The sequence below is a fragment of the Dryobates pubescens genome, chromosome 7 (genome assembly GCF_014839835.1).
Source record: "Dryobates pubescens isolate bDryPub1 chromosome 7, bDryPub1.pri, whole genome shotgun sequence".
In the NCBI taxonomy this organism is placed as follows: Eukaryota; Metazoa; Chordata; class Aves; order Piciformes; family Picidae; genus Dryobates; species Dryobates pubescens.
Genome location: NC_071618.1, coordinates 35169260 through 35194308, shown reverse-complemented (window position 1 = coordinate 35194308; position 25049 = coordinate 35169260). Strand labels below are relative to the sequence as shown.

The 25049-nt window shown below is 42.3% G+C and overlaps 1 protein-coding gene across 1 annotated transcript in view; it reads right to left on the bottom strand.

Annotated features, from left to right (window-relative positions):
* Window positions 1–17576: 17576 nt before the first annotated feature.
* Window positions 17577–25049, bottom strand: part of DIAPH3 (diaphanous related formin 3) — a 277885-nt gene continuing 270412 nt past the window's right edge. Inside the window, exon 28 of the mRNA XM_054163054.1 lies at window positions 17577–18072. Within this exon, the coding sequence (XP_054019029.1) occupies window positions 17816–18072 (257 nt within the window). The 3' untranslated portion in view covers window positions 17577–17815. The remainder of the gene's footprint in view (window positions 18073–25049) is intronic.

The window sequence follows — 25049 nt, the reverse complement described above, 5'->3', positions numbered from 1 at the left end:
TCCAAAATAACAGATTTGTTTGAGCAGGATTTGCTGGTGTTCAGAGCTCAGTTGCTGTCTTATCCTTTGTCTCTTTTGTTTCACATAAACCCTTTTTTCTTGAAGCCTTCTGCTCGTACTGGGCTTTGGAAGAAAAAGGAAGGGAATTCTAGCAGGCAAAAAATACACAGTACCACAGTATCACAGTATCACCAAGGTTGGAAGAGACCTCGAGGATCATGGAGTCCAACCTGTCTCCACAGACCTCATGACTAGACCATGGCACCAAGTGCCACGTCCAATCCCCTCTTGAACACCTCCAGGGACATTGACTCCACCACCTCCCTGGGCAGCCCATTCCAATGATGAACGACTCTCTCTGTGAAGAACTTTCTCCTCACCTTGAGTCTAAACCTCCCCTGGTGCAGCTTGAGACTGTGTCCTCTTGTTCTGGTGCTGGTTGCCTGGGAGAAGAGACCAACCCCTTCCTGGCTACAACCACCTTTCAGGTAGTTGTAGAGAGCAATGAGGTCACCCCTGAGCCTCCTCCTCTCCAGGCTAAACAATCCCAGCTCCCTCAGCCTCTCCTCATAGGGCTTGTGCTCGAGGCCTCTCCCCAGCCTTGTTGCCCTTCTCTGGACACATTCAAATTAGGTACAAATATTGAAATCTCCACCCTCACCTTCAGATATTTGAACTGAATTCAGCAAAAGCCTTTGCCATAGCTGGGGTGCAGGACCATGTGCTGCTTCACCTGACAGAAATAGACCTCTCTGTTCCCATATCCACCCCATAATCACATACCACGGGCAGGACTCTGCATTAGCATTGCATCTGCTCAGAGCACTAAGGTCGAATATTGTGGTTTGGTTCCAATGAAAGAACAGCATGTGGGCCATGCATCTCAGTGTGAGCGCTGGCAGATCGGCTTAGGTGTCAGAGGATTACTCTGACTACCATATCATGAAGGAGGAGGATAAAAGCCCTGTATTCTCAAGTGGACAAAAAAAATTAAAGGGCAAGAAGGGATCTTAAGAGATTGCTTACTTAATCCATCACCCTGCCATACGGCAGGTTCAACTCTAATTATGGAAATCCTGATAGATTCTTAACCACAGAGTTAAAAGATGTGCGGGGACTGCACATCCTCTGCCAACAAGGGGTGTATTCAATGGGACAGGACATCACTGCTCTCCATATGGCTAGGAAGTTTTCTTTATTGTCTGTCTGAATCACTGTCACTTCAGTTTGGCTGAGGCATCAAGAGCAGAGTATTCCTCTTTCCTTTGTGATCCTTTTCTGTATTTTGTACCCATCTTTATTTTCCTTTAGGCAAATTACCCCACATCATTCAGTCTTTTCTTTCAGGTCGTGTTTGCTAGACATCATGATGATTCTCCCTTCCTCTTCTCAGCATTTGTACCAGGATTTAATATTGAAATGCAGTGCTAGAAAACTAAGTACAGCATAAGGATGTGTCATGCTCTACAAGTACCTCTTAGCCCTGCTAGGATGATTATCTCTTTTTTGAGACACTACAGTTTGTTCAGTTGTTCTTGCTTTGGCTCTACTATTTTTTTTTCTTTGACATAGATACTTAGATTTGGGGGTGGGGGGTGGGGGTGTGGAGGTGCATTTTGTGTGTGATTTTGGTTTGGTTTTTTCCCTATTTGAGTAACATTATTTCTGCCTACAACAGAATTCATGCCTATATCCAGCTACAGTCTCAAGCTGTGCTAGGGGAGGTTTAGGCTGGATGTTAGGAAGAAGTTCTTCACAGAAAGAGTGGTTGGCCATTGGAATGGGCTGCCCAGGGAGGTGGTGGAGTCACTATCACTGGAGGTGTTTAGGAAGAGACTAGATGGGGTGCTTGGTGCCATGGTTTAGTTGATTAGATAGTGTTGAATGATAGGTTGGACTCAATGATCTCAAAGGTCTCTTCCAACCTGGTTAATTCTATTCTATTCTATGCTATTCTATGCTATGCTATGCTATGCTATGCTATGCTATGCTATGCCATGCCATGCCATCCCATCCCATGCCATCCCATCCCATCCCATCCTATCCTATCCTATTTAATTTATAGCCACTTCTGGTTTTGTGTAGTCTGTGTTTTCCTGTGAGAAATCTGCAGAGCATAGTGTGAAACACCACATGGACACCAGGATGACATTCTAAGGTATTACTCTATGGTGTCTCCTTTTATTCTGTTAGGCCCCACGATCACTGTTTCCTAGCCTTTTCTCACCTCCTGAACCCTTAGGAGCTCTCAAGGACGGTAACTGAATGAACTGAAGTAAAACTCCTGAGACCCAGCTGATGCGAAAGTTTCAAAGTTCTTTATGCCTTTAAAGCTCCCTAGCCTGTATTTCCTTTTCAAAAATGAGGTCTTGTCCCTTCCTCGCCCCTGTGAACTGACAGCCACGCGATTACAGTTTCTCTTTAAAGTGAAGGCATGCAAGAAAGTTAAAGAGCTTTCCTGAAGCTGTCTCTTGATAGCTCTCCTTCTCTGTTGAATATCAGGCTAATACTTCTCTTCATCTTTGTGTTAAGGCAAGTACACCCTTACAAACCGATTTCTTGCCAGTTAAATATCGTGTTGCTTTTCTTTCCTTTCTTTTTTTTTTTCCTTCTTTTTGTTTTTTTTTGGTTTTTTTTTTTTTCCCTATATTCAATACTTTTCTTTTTGTCCTTGGTAACCTGACTTGTATTCGTCTTATTGCAAAATCTTTCTGGCCTCAAATCCAACTTACTGATATTTGTATAGAATACATAGAATACATAGAATAAACCAGGTTGGAAGAGACCTTCAAGATCATCGTGTCCAACCCATCAACCAATCCAACACTGCCCAAGCAACTAACCCACGGCACCAAGCACCCCGTCAAGTCTTCTCCTAAAAACCTCCAGTGATGGCGACTCCACCACCTCCCCAGGCAGCCCATTCCAATGTGCAATCACTCTTTCTGTATAGAACTTTTTTCTAACATCCAGCCTGAACCTCCCCTGGCGCAGCCTGAGACTGTGTCCTCTTGTTCTGGTACTGCTTGCCTGGGAGAAGAGACCAACATCCGTCTGTCTACAACCTCCCTTCAGGTAGTTGTAGAGAGTAATAAGGTCACCCCTGAGTCTCCTCTTCTCCAGGCTAAGCAACCCCAGCTCCCTCAGCCTCTCCTCGTAGGGCTTATGTTCCAAACCCCTCACCAACTTTGTTGCTCTTCTCTGGACTTGTTCCAGCAAGTCAACATCCTTCCTAAACTGAGGGGCCCAGAACTGGACACAGTACTCGAGGTGCGGCCTAACCAGTGCAGTGTACAGGGGCAGAATGACCTCCCTGCTCCTGCTGGCCACACTGTTCCTGATGCAGGCCAGGATGCCATTGGCCCTCTTAGCTGCCTGGGCACACTGCAGGCTCATGTTCAGTATACCGTCGACCAGCACCCCCAGGTCCCTCTCAGCCTGACTGCTCTCCAGCCACTCTGACCCCAGCCTGTAGCTCTGCATGGGGTTGCTGTGGCCAATGTGCAGAACCCGGCACTTGGATGTGTTAAATCTCATGCCGTTGGACTCTGCCCATCTGCCCAGCCTGTCGAGGTCCCTCTGCAGAGCCTCTCTACCCTCCAGCAGATCAACTCCTGCCCCCAGCTTGGTGTCGTCAGCAAATTTACTGATGATGGACTCGATGCCCTCGTCCAGATCATCAATAAAGATGTTAAAGAGCATGGGGCCCAGCACTGATCCCTGGGGCACACCACTGGTGACTGGCTGCCAGCTGGATGTGGCACCATTCACCACCACTCTCTGGGCTCAGCCCTCCAGTATCTGATATTCTTCTCCTCTAGAGATACGCGCCTATCCCCCATGGTTTATTTGGTTTGTTTGGTTTTGTCTTGGTGGGATATTATTTCAGGAAATGCCATCTTTAAGTCTTATTTAATTTGGATAAGATCCACAGATTATTTTAACATGCAAACATCTGAATTCATTGAACTCTCCCTTCCAGAAATCTAATATTTTGGTTTGTTACTGTTATTATGCAGGTAAGCATCATCTACCTAACTGTGTTACAGACTTGATCATGCATCCAGTTTTTAACAGAATCACAGAATCATAGGCAGGGTTGGAAGGGAGCACAAGGATCATTTAGATGCAACCCCCCTGCCATGGGCAGGGACACCCCACACTAGATCAGGCTGGCCAGAGCCTCGTCCAGCCTGGTCTTGAACACCTTCAGGGATGGAGCCCCATCCAGCCTGGCCTTAAAAACTTCCAGGGATGGAGCTTCTACCACTTTCCTAGGCAATACATCCAATCTGAATCTGCCCACTTCCAGTTTTATTTTTTATCCACTGAGTTGTCCATCCACTGAACCCATATTTTACCAGTTTGGAGACCAGGATGTCATGTGGGACAGTGTTGAAGGCTTTGCTCAGGTCCAGGTAAATAATGTCAGTTGCTCATCCCTCACCTGTTGATGTTGTGACCTTGTCATAGAAAGCCACCAGGTTTGTCAGGCAGGATTTGTACCCACTCACTTCTTCATTATTCTTCTGTTTCAGCAGTGCCTCCAGGAGGACCTGCTCCATGATCTTACTGGGCACAGAGACAAGAAAGCCAGTACTCCAGTGCAGTCTCCAAAAGCCTGTGCTGTTTTTACCCAAAATATGATTCTTGCCAGAGACAATTGACATGTTCAAGTTATTCTACTCATGCTCTAGTTCCTTGTAGTCACTTTTGGTCTATTGTGGTCATTCCTGTCAGTATTATTAATATCATGCAGCTGAGTAGCGTAGGGTAGCAGTTGGTGTTAACTTTCACTGGATGCCATGTCTAGTTGACAGATACATGTTTCTGTTGCCCTTAGGAAACAGGCAGCAATCACTTTTGCTTCTTTCTGGAAGTGGTGATGAATTGCTGAGCCTTTGGAGTGTGTGGCTATTCCTAAAGTGCCAGTGATGTTGGCACTATACCTGACACACAGGAATTGGGGCCAGCACATGGTGTTGGTAGAAGTCAGGTTCAAAATAAACAAAAGGAACACAGAGTGGGGAGTGAAAGGGCCAAGTTTCTTGCCAAAGAATGTCATGTACAAGAGATGTTTACTGGATAAACAGCAGAAAGAGAGATCAGCTGGGTGCTAGACATGTTTACAAAACTCAGTTGTTTCCATAGTATACAACTTCCCACAGTGGAGTATGTAGCCTGGAAGACACAGGTAAGTCTCTGCATAGCCCCATCAGGGATCAAGGACTCCTCGTTGTTGTTGCTATGTTCCCTTAACAATATTCCAGTATCTCTGGAAAACCTCATACCCTTTTTTTGTGAGCTGCTGGCATAAAGGTTTCTCTGCCTTTAATCATACAAAGATATTTGCTCTGGAATAAAATCTCAGGTTTTTGTTTTGTCTTGATGCGCTGTGTATCCACAGTAATCTTGGAGAACTGTCCCTTTGACTTTTCCCATTACTAAGGAAAAATAAATCATGCCTGCACTAGGTATTTTGCTGTTTGATAGCAGCTGTTCCTTTTAGCAGCCCTCTGTACACAAAGTGGCACCCTTCATGCTTTTGGAACATGACACTAGGCAATCCCCCTTTGCCTTCCCTGAGATGGTGCAAATCTGCCACAAAGCCAGAGGCTTTCGATATGCTGCTGCACCTGTAATCTACAAAGCATCTTGGAATACTGTAGCAAGGGATTATGCAGTTCTGCATGTCGATATAATTGGGTGAGATAAAGGGGAAAGTGGGAGGTCAGCATCCTGAGATGTCCTTGGTTTTGCAAGCTTAAAGTAATTTATCCTGTTATGTTCACAGGGTTTTCTGAGATAAAGTCTCTAAAACCCACAGACAGCAAGTTCTTTGCTGTGTAACACTTAAGCTGTATCTTCCCTTTTTTTTTATCATTATTATTTTTGCAAAGAACTAGCATCATATTATAAACCTGTAAGATGAAGTTCAAGGAGTTGTTCTTGTCATCAAAAGCCTGAGGTGAAAATGCAGGCTCACGCTGTACATTTTATATATATTATTTTTAAGAGAGCATTTACATAGAGTATGAGACAGCAAACAAGTTTTATAGGTGACAGCATGCAGCTGACATTTGCAGAAGTTGCTTGTTACAAATATAATCCAGGCTTTGACTAGCTGTTGTACCAGACAAAGGCTGATTCAAGGCACATAAACACATAGGAGGAAGAGCAAAAGAAGAAACTTCCTTGCTATATGATTGCTACACACAATATGCTGCTGTTTTCTTCACCCTGCAGTGCCTGTTGCTTTGTCAGTAGATTGGCTTTAAATGAATTGTTGTTTTGTCATAGGCTTAACAAGTGAAAGCTGGTGAATGGGTCAGAGGTGGGAATTTAATTTCAAGGGCTAAACTGAGCAGAAAATCTATGAGACAATAGACAATGCCACAGCATTAAGGTCCAGATTAAAATGCATGCTCTGTTGGATCATGGATAGGGCTTCAGCCTGTGATCTAGCATATCATCAATTGCAAGGCAGACAGAAGGGCTCTGGGGAAGAGAGTTGTCCAGGTATCATTATCTTTTTTAGGTTCTCAAAGCAGAAAAAAGTTGTACAAATACCATTCGAGGGCAGAATTTTCTGGCAGGAGAACTTGGTTCACTTCCTCCTTCTGAGAGCAAGAGAGTCAGCTGCCATTTCAAGCTTGGCAAGAAAGAACAAAACACATAAAGTTCATGACATGATGCTGAGCAGGAGCTCTATCATCCCTTTATTCTTGATTTAGGTAGCACAGTGGTTTCTCTGATCATGTGAAAATGTTCAGATTCATCTGCCCACATCTGAGCTGGTTCCCTCAGGCTCTCTTTCTAGTCAAAGGAGGTAATAGGCATAGATGCAGACTGATTTCTCTCTGTCCAATGTATGCAGTCAAAAGAGTTCAAATTGGCCTGCTCTATACAGGAGGAGAGCCAGGATGGGTGATAAAGAAGAGCCAAGATGAATGATGATCGCTATTGGGGATTTTTACGTTAGCAACATCTGAAGTTAGGTGATATGAAGCCTTCACAAGAGATTGTGTATTGTTCCAGGCAAAAAAGAGCTTTCCTTTCACTTTTGTTATTAGCAGAAGCAATTTGTATGAAATGCATTTTGCTCTCTGTTGTAGGTGGATTGTGTGCAGGGACCCCAGCTTTCAGTGGCAGTGCTCTCCTGCAGCCCTCAGTCTGATGTTGCTAACAATAAGCATCTTCTTTCGTGCACGACATCTCCCAGGGAGTATATAGAGGTGTCATATCACAGACTTCTGGGGCTCATTTTTATATAATTAACTAGTTTGCCACCTGAAATGTTGTAATTAAGCTTTCATGTGTAAAGCAGGAGCATATGCCACTGTCAAAAGAATGTGAATGAGACGACAGGCATTTCATGTTAATTTAACTTTACTGTGACTTTCTTCCACTTGTTAGTTGTGACCACACACACAAACTCCTGGTGGTGACTATTGCCTGTAAAAAAACTTGGCAGGTTTCTTGGCACTAACACTTAACCCATGTGCACTAACCACTGTGTTAAACCTATGTTAAAGGTAGGAGTTAATTCTGTCCGGCATGACCAATCTCAGTGATATGGAGAAATTTTCACTCTCAATTTCTTACTCCCAGTCAGTAATGTGTCTGAGTTGGATGCACAGAAGATGTGTGCTAATGTACTTTGTTTTTGTAAGACAGCTGGAATGCAGATTTCAAGTTCACAAAGACTCTGACTTATGTAAGAGTACACTACAAAGGGTCATGGCACAGGCAGAGGCATTGGCCCACCATCACCCATACTATATAACTGTTGAACTGCCAACTGAAACAAGTTGGACCCATGTCAACACGCCCATGAGCAGTTTGTGGGGTTACACAACAGGTAACATGGTGACAACATGTTGTAGGACATGCCTTGAAAACTGCTTTCCCATTGTTTTGTCTCTCAGTTGGTTCAGCCACTAATTGGAATGCTGCCTTGTAGACCATGTGTCCTCTGTTGAGTAGACTTAACCGTTGTGTCTCATTTAAGGTAAAGGAGAACTGCACACAGCACCCATCCTGACTCTGCTGCTTCACATCCTTTCTTTTCTTTCCTTGAGAAACAATGGCAGCATATAACTGTTCCATGAAATCTGATTACAGGATCATTTCTTTACCAGTGAAGTTTCAGAGAGGAATTTAACTCACCTATTCTGCAGCGTATTTATTGGGCTGGCAACTAGAAAATAATAATTATGCTTTAAAACCTGCACAGATTGGAGCTGGTAGCAATGAGATAATAAAGCCCCACAATGCCAGCCAGCTGCCTCCGGGCTAGAGCTGCACTTTGAGTCATCCCATTTAGGAGCTGTCTCCAGCAGTCCCTGAAGTCGACAGGAGCCTTTGATTTCTTCTCAGTAGGTGCTGGATCAGATTGCTGTAGTCTCCTTTTAAAGTCTAAGAACAAGGAGGCCAAAGGCCAGTTTAGTGAACTACATTGTATGGATAAAATAATATCACTTTAAGAGGAACCATTGCCTTTGGAGAAACATTAAATCTGCAGGCGGGTAAAAGTTCAGGGCACTGCAATTACTACATAATAGTCAAATTCCATCGGCGAGCAAGGACAAAGCTGGATTTCTGGGGTAATGCTTGATGTGCAGCGTGGGAGAGGTTTGTTAAAAACACAAATCCCTGGCTGGAAAATGGACAGCACTTACAATTAAACACAAAACACTTAACAGTGCAGACTGCAGGCAAGGTGCCTGAAGTTATAAATGTTAGTATACATCCACCTAAAACCGTGCAGTAGCATGAGATGGATCTGCTCTCTATATGGGCAGTTTTGCACTGGTGGCCTGAGCAGCATGCCAATCATGTGCCACAAGAATTGCCCCAAAGTTCGTCTGGATGAATTGGTTAGTTAGGGCATTACCCGTTCCGTTCTCAAGGCTGGTCACACAGGGGTCAGATTGTTCTGCCAGGAAAACCTCCTAAGAGGAATATTTTATTCTACCTTTGTCAGCACATTGGAGAGGATTTTACTCAAGTCACCTTTGTATATTTTATTCATTAGGGCATGATCCTGAAAGGCTATTGTATCCCTCTGCTCAGAATGATTTTGTGCAGCCTGCGGATGACGAGTGCTTGCGAGGACATGCAGGGTCCTTATTTTGGCCATCTGTGTTCATATATTGGACTTCTGTTCTGAGCTGGAAAATGAGACAGGTTAATTCTTTGAGATAATATGCTGAAGCTGCACTAATCAAACCACCTTAGTAAAAGGTGTAGGATCAATATAGAATCTTCTTAGCTAATTAAAAGCAATTCTAGCTTTATTTCAATAGGTATTTGTGTATTTAATATTAAAGATACGGGAGAGGGAAAGGGAAGGATCATCCCACACAGCCTTTCTCAGGAAGAGCTTAATTTGTTCTTGCCTGTTGCTTTTGATGCTCTACCTAGGTGGTAACAAATTTTAACTGTTTGTGGAAAGAATTCCTGTAGCACAGTTCTTCTGATAAATGCTTCTCGTACTTCTTTGGGGATTTGGTGAACAAGGAACAGAAAATTGTATTCTGGGTTTTCTGGACCTGAATGTCCCATGTACAAGAGGGATATGGAGGTGCTGGAAGGTGTCCAGAGAAGGGCCATGAGGATGATCAGGGGGCTGGAGCCACTGTCCTATGAGGACAGACTGAAAGAGTTGGGGCTGTTCACTCTGGAGAAGAGAAGGCTCCAAGGTGACCTTATTGTGGCTTTCCAGTATCTGAAGGGGGCCTACAAGAAGGCTGGGGAGGGACTTCTCAGGATATCAGGTAGTGATAGGACTAGGGGGAATGGAATGAAGCTGGAGGTGGGGAGATTCAGGCTGGAGGTGAGGAGGAAGTTCTTGACCATGAGAGTGGTGAAGTCCTGGAATGGGTTGTCCAGGGAGGTGGTTGAGGCACCATCCCTGGAGGTGTTTAAGAGCAGGCTGGATGAGGCTCTGGGCAGCCTGATGTAGTGTGAGGTGTCCCTGCCCATGGCAGCGGGGCTGGAACTAGATGATCCTTGTGGTCCCTTCTAGCCCTGACTGATACTATGATACTATGTTCCCTGCATAGCACAGGGAGAAAGCTGTCTTTTGCTCCCTGTCACTATGAGACCTCAGTGGTTAATTTGTAGTGTGGGTTTACAGGTTGGAACCTGCTGCAAATGAAAAAAAAAATTCTAATCCCTTACTGCTTTAGTTGCTGTTCCTTCTGATTCTCCAGAATGTCAGTGGATTTATGTTTAGATGTGAAGATAGGGCTCCAGCTATCTTACCATGATGCTGCAGCATGAAATGGCGAGGTTCCACCAGCTACACTGTGGGATCATATTTTTTTCTGCCTAAGAATTTTTAATGGAGTGTCCAGGCACCTTGGAGATAAATTCATCATAATCAATTCCACTTTTAAAGGGGTGGAAAGCTCTCGTCCCATTTTTCATTTCAAATCACTTTTTTTTTGGTTCCTCTACCTCGGTGGTTGTCTTTCAGGAGCAATGCTGATGGGTTGTGCTCCAAGATTCATTACTGAAGAAGTTGTGTGCAAAATTGATGGGTCTTTCATTACGCTGTCAAGGTGACTTGTTTGACTGGAATGTTTTGCTTTCCTATCCATTAGCAGAAAGTACCCTTCATTAGTAAAAAATTCAATCAGCAGACTGCATAATTACCATTTCTGTCTTACTTAATGGAAAGAGTCTTGTTGCACTGCATGTTTTCAACTGCGTGCAACAATCTTCACATTAAACTGCAACAAATTAAGCAGAGCTTTTACAAAACCCTTTTTTCTTCTTCTTTTTTTTTTTTTAACTAACAATTATAGACTGTAAAGGCTTATATGGTTTGCTTTGGACTGATAATTTCAATTAGAGGTTGAACTATATATAACAAAGAAGCCCAAATAATTGAGAATTAAAGTGCCTTCTGAATGTGTAGCTTGCATGGAGTCATCAGAGTGGGAGAGCGGATGTAATAGCTGTTTAGGAGACAGCTGTTTAGTAGACAGCAGGAGTGTGAAGGCACTCTGCTGCCATTTTGACACCTGAACATTTAGAACACTCATGCTTAATGTGTGGGGGTTTGTGATGATCCCATGATCTGAGCCCACATTTGCTGGCTATGACCCTTGTAGCTTTCTCCACAGTCTGAAACACCCAGAAGGGCAGACAGCCATCTCTATTACTTTCTCTCTGCCAGCCACTCTAGCTACCAAAAGTAGTGTTGTCCAGCAGGGCAGTAGAGAGGTATGACCACTATGTGGGCTCCTCTCTTTCCTTGTGCACTTCCTTTAGCTGTCAAAGGGAATAGAAACAGGACTGACATTTGGATCAAAACCCAAAAATACTCCTAGGTTGTATGGGTGTGTGTGTGTGTGTGTGTCTCATTTATCTGTCAGACTTTTCCTTCCTTTATTCATTTGAGGGCTTTCACAACTAACAGCCCAACGGCACTGCTGTTCTGAAGATATTCTGATATATGGCTTCAAATGCACAAGACACCTGTGGCCATACCAGCTCTGGATCACCCACCATCATTTCCTTCATGACCTTTAAAGATGTCAGCTGAGACTTTTTTTCCCCTTCCTTTCCCCCCAACCCGCTTTCCCTAGTTGCTTCATTCTGCACTAGATGCAATTTCAGGTCCCAGAAGCAAAACCAGGCAGCACATTAATCAACTCTGCTTCCCAGCCTCTGCACTTCTGTCATTCCGTAGTTTATTTTTCTGGCTAATATAACAAAGATTTAAAAACAGGGATATATTACTCTTTCAAAATACATACAGCTCTGGTATCAGCAGCAAAATAAGCTCATTTGGATGAAAGGAACTATTTCCTTTTGGTGGAGTGAAATATCTTATCTGCCTCTGTTTGGACTATATTCAAGTGTTATGCCTCCTACAGGATATAGGGCTGGTGTTGAATGCAGGTCATCTGCTCAGTGTGCTCTTGGTACACTGCTGGAAAATATGTCCCTTAATAATTCTTCAGTGCATGCCATTGCATAGATCACCAAAAAATTGGAAAGCTGCATTACTGAAATAAAAATAGAGAAGACTTTAAAATGTACACAGCTTGTATATGAAACTTAATGGCTATCTCTAACTGGGAGAGAAAAATTGTTTCTGGACCATGTCTTGCTTATTCTTCACTGTTTGAGAGAGTGACCAGAATGCTTTATCAGCTTGGTTCTACAGCGAGATATGGAATACTGTGCTCCAAGCAGGACACAGAGTAGTGTGATGTGGCAAGAGTATTTGGGAAAGAAGAAAATACGCTTGATTCACGGGCCAAAGAAACCAAAATCAAATGGGTTAGTTAGTGGCACAGTTAATTTAACAGCAGATGGTAATTTTAGAACCACTTACATATAGGACTGTTGTCATGAAATTATACTGAAAATTGATAGAATCTAGCATTTATTTTTTTTTTAGAATCTAATATATTTTCATTGTATAAACTAGACAAACAGTTCCTCACACTTTTGAGTCATTTTTCTGCTGCAGTTCAGTTGTGTAAAACCCACACACCACTTCAAAAAAAAAAAAGCCCCAGAAAAATGGTATAATAATGCTTTTTTTCCTTGTGTAGAAAAAAAAAATGTTGTCATGTAATTGCAATTTTTTCTGAGCTTTCACTTGACCCTGGTTGCTTATTATTATAATGTTTTAGGTGCTACAGCTTAGGGTTTATCAACCCCTCCTTGTCGCCTATTTGATTTGTAGTTACTGAGTATTGCAAGGCTTGGAAAGATTAGTGTAAAAATTGCATTTTGGTCCTGTTCATTAGAAATGAATGTGGGGAAAGTGTTAGCAGAAAATGTCTTATTTTTTTTTCAGCTCTTATTACAAAAGCCTAAAGGGCTGCAGTACCTCAAGCTGCTCAGCATTAACTCGTTCAGTTCTGGAAAGTGTGACTTTGGATAGGCCAGGCTCAGGACTAGTCATGAGGTAAACCAAGGAAAGCTGTGTTAGAGGAGAGCTGTTTATAACTGCATATATATTTGTCTTTTTTTTTCCCAATGTGTGGTCTTTTCAGTCACCTAAGAAGAAGTTCTTCATAGAAAGAGTGATTGGCCATTGGAATGGGCTGCCCAGGGAGGTGGTGGAGTCACCATCACTGGAGGTGTTTAGGAAGAGTCTGGATGGGGTGCTTGGTGCCATGGTTTAGTTGATTAGATGGTGTTGGATGATAGGTTGGACTCGATCTTGGAGGTCTCTTCCAACCTGGTCAATTCAATTCAATTCAATTCAATTCAATTCTACTCTACTCAATTCTATTCTAGTATTCCATTCCATTCCATTCCATTCCATTCCATTCCATTCCATTCCATTCCATTCCATTCCATTCTACAGAATAGAAGTAAATACAATCTTTTCCACGTTGCTGGTCCATTCTTCTTTAATGAAATGCCTGATCCAGAGCAATATCACATCTCATGGCAGCCACAACCTCTTGATGTTATTGTAATATACTGCAAAGAAGTTGCTACCATTATTTTCCCTTCTGGGTTTACACACAGTAGTGTATTACCTACGATCCATAAGCCAGGTGTCAAACTTGTGTGCAGCTTGAAGAGACAGATCACAAACATTCTTACCTGGGTAATGTCAAAACTTTAGAATACTACATATGAATTTAGACCACTGACATAAATTATATGGTACATAAAGTAACAATTGATGTAGTAATCAAAGTTCTTCTACTGAGTGAAATGACAAGTCACTCAAAATGAGCGTGAAGAATCAAAAAAGATGTGTTAGACCTTTACAGTTGTACTGGGAGGAAAAAGCCATGGGTGTTTGTGCCTTCTGTCTGCTGCTCCGGCAGAGAAGGAGCAGTGGAATGGACCTGACAAGATTACTCCAAATGCCTTTATCTCAACAGTAATGTTTGAAGAAATCAGGAAGCTCTTCTTAGAAGGATTTAATTTTTTAGGTGTGAATTACAGAAAGAGAGGATTTTACATGGTCTGTGAAACCTTCTGCAGTTCCTCGCACAAGTGGTATATAGCTCAAACCCTTAGTGCAAGGAATAGACGTGATACTCACTAAAAATAACTAGCACAGACCAATAAAGGTCTACCCTAAGTATTATTCTTTTTTGATTGAATTAGCTTTAAATGTTAAACTGAATAAATGAATGGTTTTAAAAACTTAATTAAAGCAATTAACTCCCTATAATTTGGGAGTTTTATACTTAAACAAAAACATCGAAGCACAGAATACATAATACTTAAAAGTTATTTTCAATAGAATAGAATAGAATGGAATAGAATAGAATAGGAAATAACCAGGTTGGAAGAGACCTTTGAGATCATTGAGTCCAACCTATCATCCAACACTATCTAATCAACTAAACATCTAAACACCTCCAGTGATGGTGACTCCACCACCTCCCTGGGCAGCCCATTCCAATGGTCAATCACTCTCTCTGTGAAGAACTTCTTCCTAACATCCAGCCTAAACCTCCCCTGGCACAACTTGAGACTGTGTCCTCTTGTTCTGGTGCTGGTTGCCTGGGAGAAGCGACCAACCCCCACCTGCCTACAACTTCCCTTCAGGGAGTTGTAGAGAGCAATAAGGTCTGCCCTGAGCCTTCTCTTCTCCAGGCTAAGCAACCCCAGCTCCCTCAGCCTCTCCTCACAGGGCTGTGCTCCAAACCCCTCACCAGCTTTGCTGCCCTTCTCTGGACACCTTCCAGCAACTCAACATCTTTCTTAAACTGAGGGGCCCAGAGCTGGATACAGGAGTCAAAGTGTGGCCTAAACCAGTGCTGAATCCAGGGGCAGAATGACCTCCCTGCTCCTGCTGGCCACACTGTTCCTGATCCAGGCCAGGATGCCATTGGCCTTCTTGGCCACCTGGGCACACTGCTGGTTCATATTCAGCCTAATATCACCAGTACCCCCAGGTCCCTTTCTGCCTGGTCACTCTCCAGCCACTCTGACCCCATCCTGTAGCACTGCATGAGGTTGTTGTGGCCAATGTGTAGAACCTAGAACCTGGCACTTAGATGTGTTAAATCTCATGCCCTTGGACTCTGCCCATCTGTCCAGCCTGTCAAGGTCCCTCCGCAGAGCTCTCCTACCCTCTAACAGACCAACACCTGCCCCCAGCTTGGTGTCATCTGCAAACTTACTGATGATGGACTCAATACCCTCATCCAGAAATTAGGAAATACAAACTTCTTTTCCTACCAAAAAAAGTCCTGTGAACTTGTTTGCTTCTAAGGGAAATTAAAGAAATTTGAAATGTAGAAAGCAAACTTACTGTGTACTGAACTGTGTACTTGAACTCTGTATACATCAGACTACGACGGTACAGAGAACTACTGCAGGAGAAGAGAACTACATGCTGTATTTACAAGGATTCTAAGACACTGTATAGGTTTTTTCCCCCTTCTAGTTATACAAAAGAAACTGTGAATTATCTTGATGACTGCTTGAAAGGATTAATTCAGAAACAGTATCTTAGAAGGACTAAAAGCCCTGCAATACACCTGTGAAAGCTTGTCTGACAGTAAGAAAAGGTACCTGAGGGCCTATAATTTTTAATGTAAATATTTATTTTAAAATTAGAAGATTCTCACTTGTTATTATTTTGTTCATTGAAAATGTCAGTGGATAGATAGCTTTGCAACTTTTCTTTGCCTGGTAAACTGCTCTGAAGTGTCCTGAACTGCCAGTTTTCTCCTGCACACTGTTACCCACTAATTCAAATGAACAACTTTACTGTGTTCAGGAAAAGAAATTTATGCTTCCTCCTTCACTTGCTCATCCCGCTAGTATTTCACAGGCAGTTCTCCACACCTTATCATTTTATTTTAGCATGTCCTCATAAAGTGAAGACATCCAGTGAATAGCTACATTTTTTCCTCTTTTAACACATATTTTGTGTTTGAAACACCATTTTATTTAGTCAAACACATTGCACTTTGCAGATAGTAATTTCTACTGTACCCTGTAAACAGAAGTTGTCAGTCTTAAAGAGTCAGGGCACAGAAGACTTTAGTGGAACAGCCAGTAGCAGTTGCATTTTAGGCTGGATGTTAGGAAGAAGTTCTTCACAGAAAGGGTCATTTGCCCTTGGAATAGGCTGCCCAGGGAGGTGGTGGATTGTGGAGTCACCATCACTGGAGGTGTTTAGGAAGAGACTAGAGGAGGAGCTTGGTGCCATGGTTTAGTTGATTAGATGGTGTTGGGTGATAGGTTGGATTCAATATTCTCAAAGGTCTTTTCCAACCTGGTTAATTCTATTCTATTTGTAGTTATCCACTAAAGATGCATTATGCCCCAACTTCATGGTTGCTCTATTCAATTCCAAGTTACAAAAGGCAGCCTTCTATGACAGCTTTGCCCATAGATTGTAAGGGGAGCTGGAGAAATGACTGTCTGATGATCTTTCTCAGTATCTTTCCATAACTTCTGTTTATGCCTCTGATTTTTTTTTCAGCTAAGTTGGGAAATGTAATTGGAGTGCAATGACAGTAACAGCAGCCCCAGAAACATGAGATTGATTCCTATGATGCCTGAAAACCCCTCCATGCAGCAGGTAAAAACAGGCCCAGTTTCAGAGCTCTAATTAACTTTATTAATGTGTAGTGCAGGAAGTACGAAGGCAACTTAAAACAGGGATATAAAAAGCGCTGGAGCCTTGAAACACTGGTTTCATGTAACTGACTCGTGCAGAAAGATCTATTTTGCAGCATCTTGTAAAGAAAAATAGAGTAATTCAGAAGAAAGATATTAGATACTTAATACACTCTTACAATAAGGGAGATTTAAATAATGGAACAAAGATGCTAATAGTAGCCTCCTGGTAACAGGTAGCAATCCTTTATGATGTGCCATTAATAAATACACTAGCAAAGGGGTACCACTGTACAATGACAGCACAATAAAAGAGATGCAGGTCTGTGAAAGATTCTCACTGCTCTAGCAAATAAGACATCAGAGGCTACTGGGAAATGAGTTTGTGCAAAATCAGTTGTATAAACCGTTTCCATTACATGTTCCTTTTATAGAAACATATTAACTCACATGAAAAGGTAAAACATTGCACTGGTAAATACCTGTAGACACACCAGCCCCTCCCCACCCCCCCAACAGACAATTGCAAAGCCTTGCCATCACAGAAAGGGTATATATTATTTGGTTATAATAATCATAACTAAGCTTCGCAAGGGTGACAGATTAACCACACAAAGTATATCATTTGCATAGATCTCTTGTTTACTGCCATGGATTTCCATTGTGTGTATATATAAATATATATATAAAATTCAGTGAGCTTAGGTGCTCTTTGCTGAAGTCAAAAGTGGAATGTGGATGATTTGTATGATGCATTTTTCCTATTACTATAATTGCTAAGGATACTGCTGTAATACCTTGTAGGTGCTAAAGTCTTACACATAGAAATTGCAGTAGAAAATATAAGAACACCTTTTCTGTTATTTACTGATCCTTATTCCCAGGCATGAGGACTTGACAATATTTAAAAGGTATTCCTATTTGGAAAAGCTCTCAAAACACATGGTCAGCAGTTTGTCTACTATAAGACTTGTGTCTTAGAATAGTGTAGAATCTGTTTTCTTCTGGTATTTTTTGTATGCTCGGTAGCTAAAGACATGTAACAAAAATAACCTTGCAATTATGAAGAACTATGGCATCCTTTTGCACAGTCTTGCACACAAACAGTTTAAAAGTCAATCATTCATCCACAGAGAAGCTGGGAACTCAGAAGTATGTGACATCAGTAGCAGAAAACTGGAGATGTAGGCTATTACAGCTTGTTTGGAGCTCTGATTTAATCCTCCACACGATTATTCTATAGTGCTCGCAGTCTTGCCAGGAGAGCCTCTACTTCTGGAATAGCTTCTCCCTTAGAGGGAGATCCAACACGATCTATTTTCTTTTCTTTGTTGCCTTCTCCATGACAGGCTTCCTTTCTCCCAGCAGCCTTATTCCATGCTGCAGAATGTGTTTCCACATCATAAGAAACTTCTTTGGTGACTGGGCTTCTTGTCAAGTTTAAACTGGTATTGTGGTGTGAGCATGACTTCTCTAGTTGTCCTTTCTGGTTCTCTGCAGAAGATAAACCAAACAAACCTTATTTCACTCTTAAAATACTCAGTTTCAGTGTTTCATAATATAAAAAGACCTCTTAACCAGACAAATTAAGGAACAAACTCTTTACCATGAGGGTGGTGAAACACTGGAACAGGTTGCCCAGGGAGGTGGTTGAGGCCCCATCCTTGAAGACATTCAAAGTGAAGCTCGACAGGGCCCTGGGCAACTTGATCTGCTTACTGCAGAGGGGGTTGGACTAGATGACATTTACAGATCACTTCCAACCCAGACCATTCTATGAATATTTTCCATACAGATGATGTACAAGAAGCAGCAATGATTGCCAAGGACACCAGACAGAAACTGTCACTCCAAAAGCCATTGGCTTGAACTCTTGGAAGTGATACAGGCTTTACATGACTTCTTTAGATTGGCATCCATATTTCCTACAAAATCACAGATAGAGCCTGACAAGATCCTCCTTTCTTACTGGAGTCAAAGAGAAAACAGAGTACTCAGCACCTCTTGGCGCCTTCCAAAGTTTTAGCTGGTTAATTACATTTCCTACATACTTTCTTGATTGTTCAAAATTTTTTTTAATGTATTTTAGAAACCTATTTCAATTTAATCATCCACTGTAACAATTTTTCTTTCCTTTGTGATCTTTTTAGGCAGCTAAGTGATTTTTGAAATTTGCATAACTTGCTACTTTATGCTAAACATCATTGGCTTTGACTGTCAGAAGTTGTACTCTGTACAAGTTAATATCCAGGAGTATTGCGGGGTTGACACACACCAATAGAGAGATTTCTTTTCCTGTTCTCCTCACCAAATCAAGTGACTGGTCTCAGACCCAGCAGGTGAGTGCTCTCTCTCACAGATCTCAAACTTTTGAAAAGCCAGGAGTACTCAATATTCATGTAACCTTGAGCAAGGCTTGAAAACGGCTTCAACAGACTTGACATGACATTTAGAGTTTTTTGGTTATTCGCTGAAAGATGTTCCATCATCCCAATAGTAATGACTTTGGAGCACAGGCAGTCACTCATGACAGTGTGTTTTATGTGAGTGCTGAAAATTCCTACTGAAAACAGCTTGTACATTAAAAGGCAGCTGCTGAAGATATTTACTGCACTGTCATTCCCTGACCAGGGGCTCTCCATGATGGATGAGGATTTTACACACTTTCTTGGACAATCTCAGTGAATCTTGTAAGTGGGATCACCTTTTGGCAAGCAGAAGAAAATAAGTATTTTTTTTTCCCCCATTATCTTCTAAACCAGATTAACAATTCTTAATTCAAATTTAATTAACAACCACATTTTACACTTAGCTGAAAAATGTAATTTCTATTTCCTACTATGGAACACACACCCTTGAATATCCTGTCTTTATTAGACTAGAATAAACCAGGTTGGAAGAGACCTTCATGATCATCATGTCCAACCCCTCAACCAATCCAACCCACCTAATCAACTAAACCATGGCACCAAGCACCCCATCAAGTCTCCTCCTGAACACCTCCAATGATGGGGACTCCACCGCCTCCCCAGGCAGCCCATTCCAATGGGCAGTCACTCTCTCTGTATAGAACTTCTTCCTAACATCCAACCTAAACCTCCCCTGGCACAGCTTGAGACTGTGTCCTCTTGTTCTGGTGCTGGCTGCCTGGGAGAAGAGACCAACATCTGCCTGTCTACAACCTCCCTATAACTACCTGAAGAGAGCAGTAAGGTCACCCCTGAGTCTCCTCTTCTCCAGGCTAAGCAAGCCCAGCTCCCTCAGCCTCTCCTCACAGGGCTTGTGTTCCAAACCCCTCACCAACTTCATTGCCCTTCTCTGGACATGCTCCAGCAAGTCAACATCCTTCCTAAAGTGAGGGGCCCAGAACTGGACACAGTACTCAAGGTGCGGCCTAACCAGGGCAGTGTACAGGGGGAGAATCACCTCCCGGCTCCTGCTGGCCACACTGCTCCTGATGCAGGCCGGGATGCCATTGACTCTGAACACACATTTGCAGGCTGATGAAAGCATGCCACCTGTAGCAATATACCTGTAGCTGTACCACGGCCCTTTTTGTTTACATCCAGTTTAGGGGCAAAGGGAACAAAATATTTGTTTTGAAAATCAATACCTTATTTACAGCAAGAGACATATTGCCATCTAATCAGACATTAAGTATATGTAGTAATACGGTTTTGGTGTTCAATCACCCCAGAGTCACTACAAGCACAGCTTCCAGGCCATGATGTTACCAGGCAAAGATGTTTATTACATTATGCAGCAAGGTTATATACTCATTTAGGAAACACGTGTGTCACATCTTAATTGGCTATTTTCTACCGGTGTGCTTGTAATTAAGGCATATAATAGGTTAAAACAACACCACAATATTCCAATACATTCAACCAAATTCTGCCAAGTTTCTCTCCTCAGTTACAAGATGCTAACACCCTTTTCTAAGTCAGAGACTAAACATGGCCTTCTCTAATTCGAGCAAAGGCAAATCTTCCCCTACAAGTAGAGGTGTTGGGTTTTTAAAAGGGCAAAAATAAGTTAGGCACTGAAGAAAAGTGTACCAACCACCACATTTTAATTACTTTGCAGTTCATTTTACTACTTCAATTAGCTATGATGAACTAGGCTGAATAACAGAGGCAGTGAACACTGAGGAACTGAGACCTCAAAGTAAAACTCAGCAATATTTTCCCCAGTTTCTCACAGTTTGTGAGGGGCAGAGTAAGGTGCCTTAGAGTGAACAGCAAATTGTCTACGCAGAGAAAGGCTGCGAGTTAGCTATGAAGTAGTAGTAGGTGTTAGGATCTGTCTAAACTCCTGTCCTGCTTTGACTGATTTAGCCTTGTGGAAAGGTACAGCCCATAACTTTTCTGCCTACGCCCTGGAACGACTGTGTGGGGATAGTGACTGAGTAAAGATGGGTACAGCTGTGTGGTAGTTTTAAACTGTGCCTTTAAAATTTTGTTACAGATTTCCATTTGCTTTCAACTGAGTTAGTCTGGCAAAGTTAGTGTTGGGGGAGGAAATCTCAACCCACCACAAGCTGTCTTTTTTCTCCCCTTAAGAGAGCAGTAATCATTTTGGTATTTGTGACTTTCTCAGCATAGATTACTGAGTGGAGCATTTAGTGCTTTTCCCTTGTCTGAGGGGTCCTGCAGCAATAAGGAATAGGATCAGGAAAGGTGGCCAGTTTAATCACTGGCCAGTTTCTGTGAGGAGCCCTTGGTCTATCCTTTGTAATTCCTGTGCAGCGAGGAAGTGAAGATGGCACTGAAAACACAATCACAGTGTCATGTTCTCAATACACAACACACTATGCTAGTGATTAGCAGCACTTCCTGAACAACCAGGATGCTTTGGTCTCAGCCATACTACAAACAATATTGAACACTAAGTGCCAATTAGAAAAAAATTATTATTATGTGGACACATTTTATCTAAACTCAGCTTTATCATCTCAAAGTTTATTTCAGCTGCTTTCTTAGCCTGGAGAGGAGGCTGCTCAGAGGATACCTTATTGCTCTCTACAACTACCTGAAAGGAGGTTGTAGGCAGGTGAGGGCTGGTCTCTTCTCCCATGCAACCAGCACCAGAACAAGAGGACACAGTCTCAGGCTGTGCCAGGGGAGGTTTAGGCTGGATGTTCGGAAGAAGTTCTTCATAGAGAGAGTGATTGACCACTGGAATAGGCTGCCTGGGGAGGTGGTGGAGTCACCATCACTGGAGGTGTTTAGGAGGAGGCTGGATGGGGTGCTTGGTGCCATGGTTTAGTTGATTAGATGGTGTTGGATGATAGGTTGGACTCGATCTTGAAGGTCTCTTCCAACCTGGTCTATTCTAAATCAGGTGGTATCTTTACTGTGTATGTTCTGTCAGTCGAGGAGGAACTTCTCCAGGTAACATTTCTATGCCTAAGTGTAAGTCCAGTATTATTATATACAGTATTGTAGGTAAGTGGTTTTCCTGCTTAGTAAACTGGTTGTGAATCGCATTCAGAAAGCCTGAACTTTGTTAAGCTTGGCTCAGAAAGCATACATATTTACTTCTAGTCCTAGATTTCACTTTGGCAAATATGCACCTAAAGAATTAACTGCTGTAATAGTTGAGGTATATATGCTGCTGGTGGATTTCTTCTTATCACAGTGAAGGATCATTTCCATTTAAGTTGAAGTTCAAAATTAGCCAAGTACAAGCAAGGTGAAGAGAGTCACTAATTCCTCAGAAACACTTATCTCTGCCAATTTTTTTTAGTCAAACAAGAATTAACTTGTCCTAACCCCAAGCTCTTCACTGCTGAACTGCTTCACACACTGCTTCAAAACTTGCATGCATTGGTGATTTAGTACCCCCACCATTCCACTGTCATGACTTGGGATTGTTACTACACCTCCCTCAAAACCCATGCTTCCAGTGGCAAAACTGAAGAACTGCATTTTCAGCCTCTAACTGTTGAGGCTGGTAGTTTAATGCACCTTGCATATGAATTTAAAACTATAGGGCTGCAAGCTGCTGCAGGTTACCATGTGGCTAGTAGTAGAACACCTGGACTTCCTTAGTTCACTGTGATAAAGGCTACAAGGCATGTAGTTACTTATGGTCAAGAAACACCCCAAGTCATAATTAACTGACATAGTAAGCACAAGAATAATCACAGACTACTAGAGGTTGGAAGTGACCTCCAGAGATCGAGGCCAGCCCCCCTGCCAAAGCAGGATAAACAGCCATGAATGCATTTCTATTAGGTATTAAAACCTGTCTGAAACACCAAATTAATGAAGTTTCGGAATGCATGTATGTAGAAGTGAAAGCAAAACACAGTAAGTTACTATAAAGAGGTATTTGATCATTTTCTAAAGACAGTATTTGATATGGCTGCCAGCAACAGCAAGGAGATGGCTTAGTGATATCAGTCACCATTTTAATGATCCTAGAACAAGGGTATCCATGGAAAATCCACAAACCATAGAAAAATTAACAGACTTTTCCCCAAGCTACTCTGAGCCATCACATCAGTCTATACCTACATTTAGTTTGTGCTTTTGGGAGTAAGCTATATGTGAAACAAACTGCAGAATAAATAAATTGATTTCAACAGCTATGCACTTTGTTCCAAATACATTATTGTGGTGGGCTATGCCCACCCTGAAAACAGGAGGGGGGGGGGGGGGGCTTGTGAGAGTTTTTGCCCTCCCTGGAGGGTGTTTTCCCCCCTGGGAAACTGACTTGGTCTGTTCCATTCTGCCCCCACCTTGTCCAGCAGGGGTATAAAAGGGAAAACATTGCAGCCATTGCTCTCATTTCCTTCTGCTTTGTGGGGACAAAAGAGTTGCTGCTGGCTTGCTGCTCCCCTGCCATGTGGACCTCCCTGCTGCTTCCACACTTTGCAAAGGACTGGTTCTGTATATCACATTTTTTTCCTTGTCCCTTACCCTAGTGAACCCTGCCTGTAATTGCTACATAAATATATATACAAACACACAGTGTTTAAAGAAAGATTCTTTGCCTCTCTACTTCCGAGCCAAGCCCATATTATTTCTTGGTGGATTTCCTCCCCTCCTCCCCCCCACCGCTATTGGTGAAGAGGAGGGGAGGAAACAGGGGAGGGATTCTCAGCCTTGCCCCCATCTGAGCTTTTAAGCCCCAATTAAGGCTCAAACCACCACAATTATTGAAGGCTAAAGAAAACTACTCATGGAAAGGCACTTTTACATGAAGCCTTGTTAAGAAAGCAGTTTGCATTTCTGGAGATGCACTATTTGCCCACCTAATGTAGCAAGGTGTACCTTCTGGTAGTAGCAAGGTAAAGAGAGACCAATTTCCCATGTTTGGTCACATCTAGTCCTCCAAAGGTGAACGAAAATTCACCCTTATTATAACACCATGCAGATAAAAAACCCACACCAACCTTTACATATCTATTTACATTTTCTAAATGCTGGGGTTAGAAGACATTTACCCTTAACAGTTGTGATTTTACTGCTACTGAATGCTTCTAGGCATAGGCTAGGCAGAGAATGCATTTTATGCTACTTAAAAATCTCAGTATCCAAATTTTACATTTACATCTTTTTCTTTCCCTTGTTCAATATCTAACTCTTGTGGGTCCTTCAGACCCATTAAAATTCAGTTTTCACAGATACGAATTTCCTGGTCGCTGCTGCTAATCAGCCACATTTTAAAATCATATTCACATAACCTAGAGCCAAACAGCTCCTCTCATCTAGATACCAGCCTTGTACAATTACTTTGATTAACAGCAATGCTCAGGAAATTCAGTTGACAGAAAATTGTGCTTAACAGCCTTCCATAGTTTAAACGGTGTCCTAGCACAGAATAATGTAGGATGATCTCCTTAGAACCTATGAAAGGCTACACACTTGATATCCAGACAAAGGAAATGGTATACTAGCATGTGAACAAAAATGCCCCCAGATCCCCAAAACAAAGAAACCTAAAAAAATCAACAGTGTAAGACTAGCCTGTTGTGAACTGGGGGAAGTAAAATATGAGCAGTTTGAGATTTTTAACTCCTGCATAATGCTGCTATATATTACCTTTAATAGATAAAAAAATGATTACAAGGGACTCACTAAAGTAGAGATACAGATTATTTTTGTTAATTATTAATAAACACTTAAAATAACTGAGGACTTAGAAAAGCTTTTAATTTCGTTGCATAGTTTCTCAATAGAAGTCTTGGTGCTAAGGACATATTTCAGTGTTATGTAAACACTTGTGCACCAGTTGAGGAATAGTTGCAAATGTAAGGAGCAGCTCTGCATCATGTGTTTGTATTAGAATAGAATATAGAGCACAGGACCCAGCACTGATCCTTGGGGCACACCACTAGTGACTGGCCGCCAGCTGGATGTGGCACCATTCACCACCACTCTCTGGGCTCGGCCCTCCAGCCAGTTCCTAACCCATCGCAGTGTGCTCCCGTCCAAGCCATGGGCTGACAGCTTGGCCAGGAG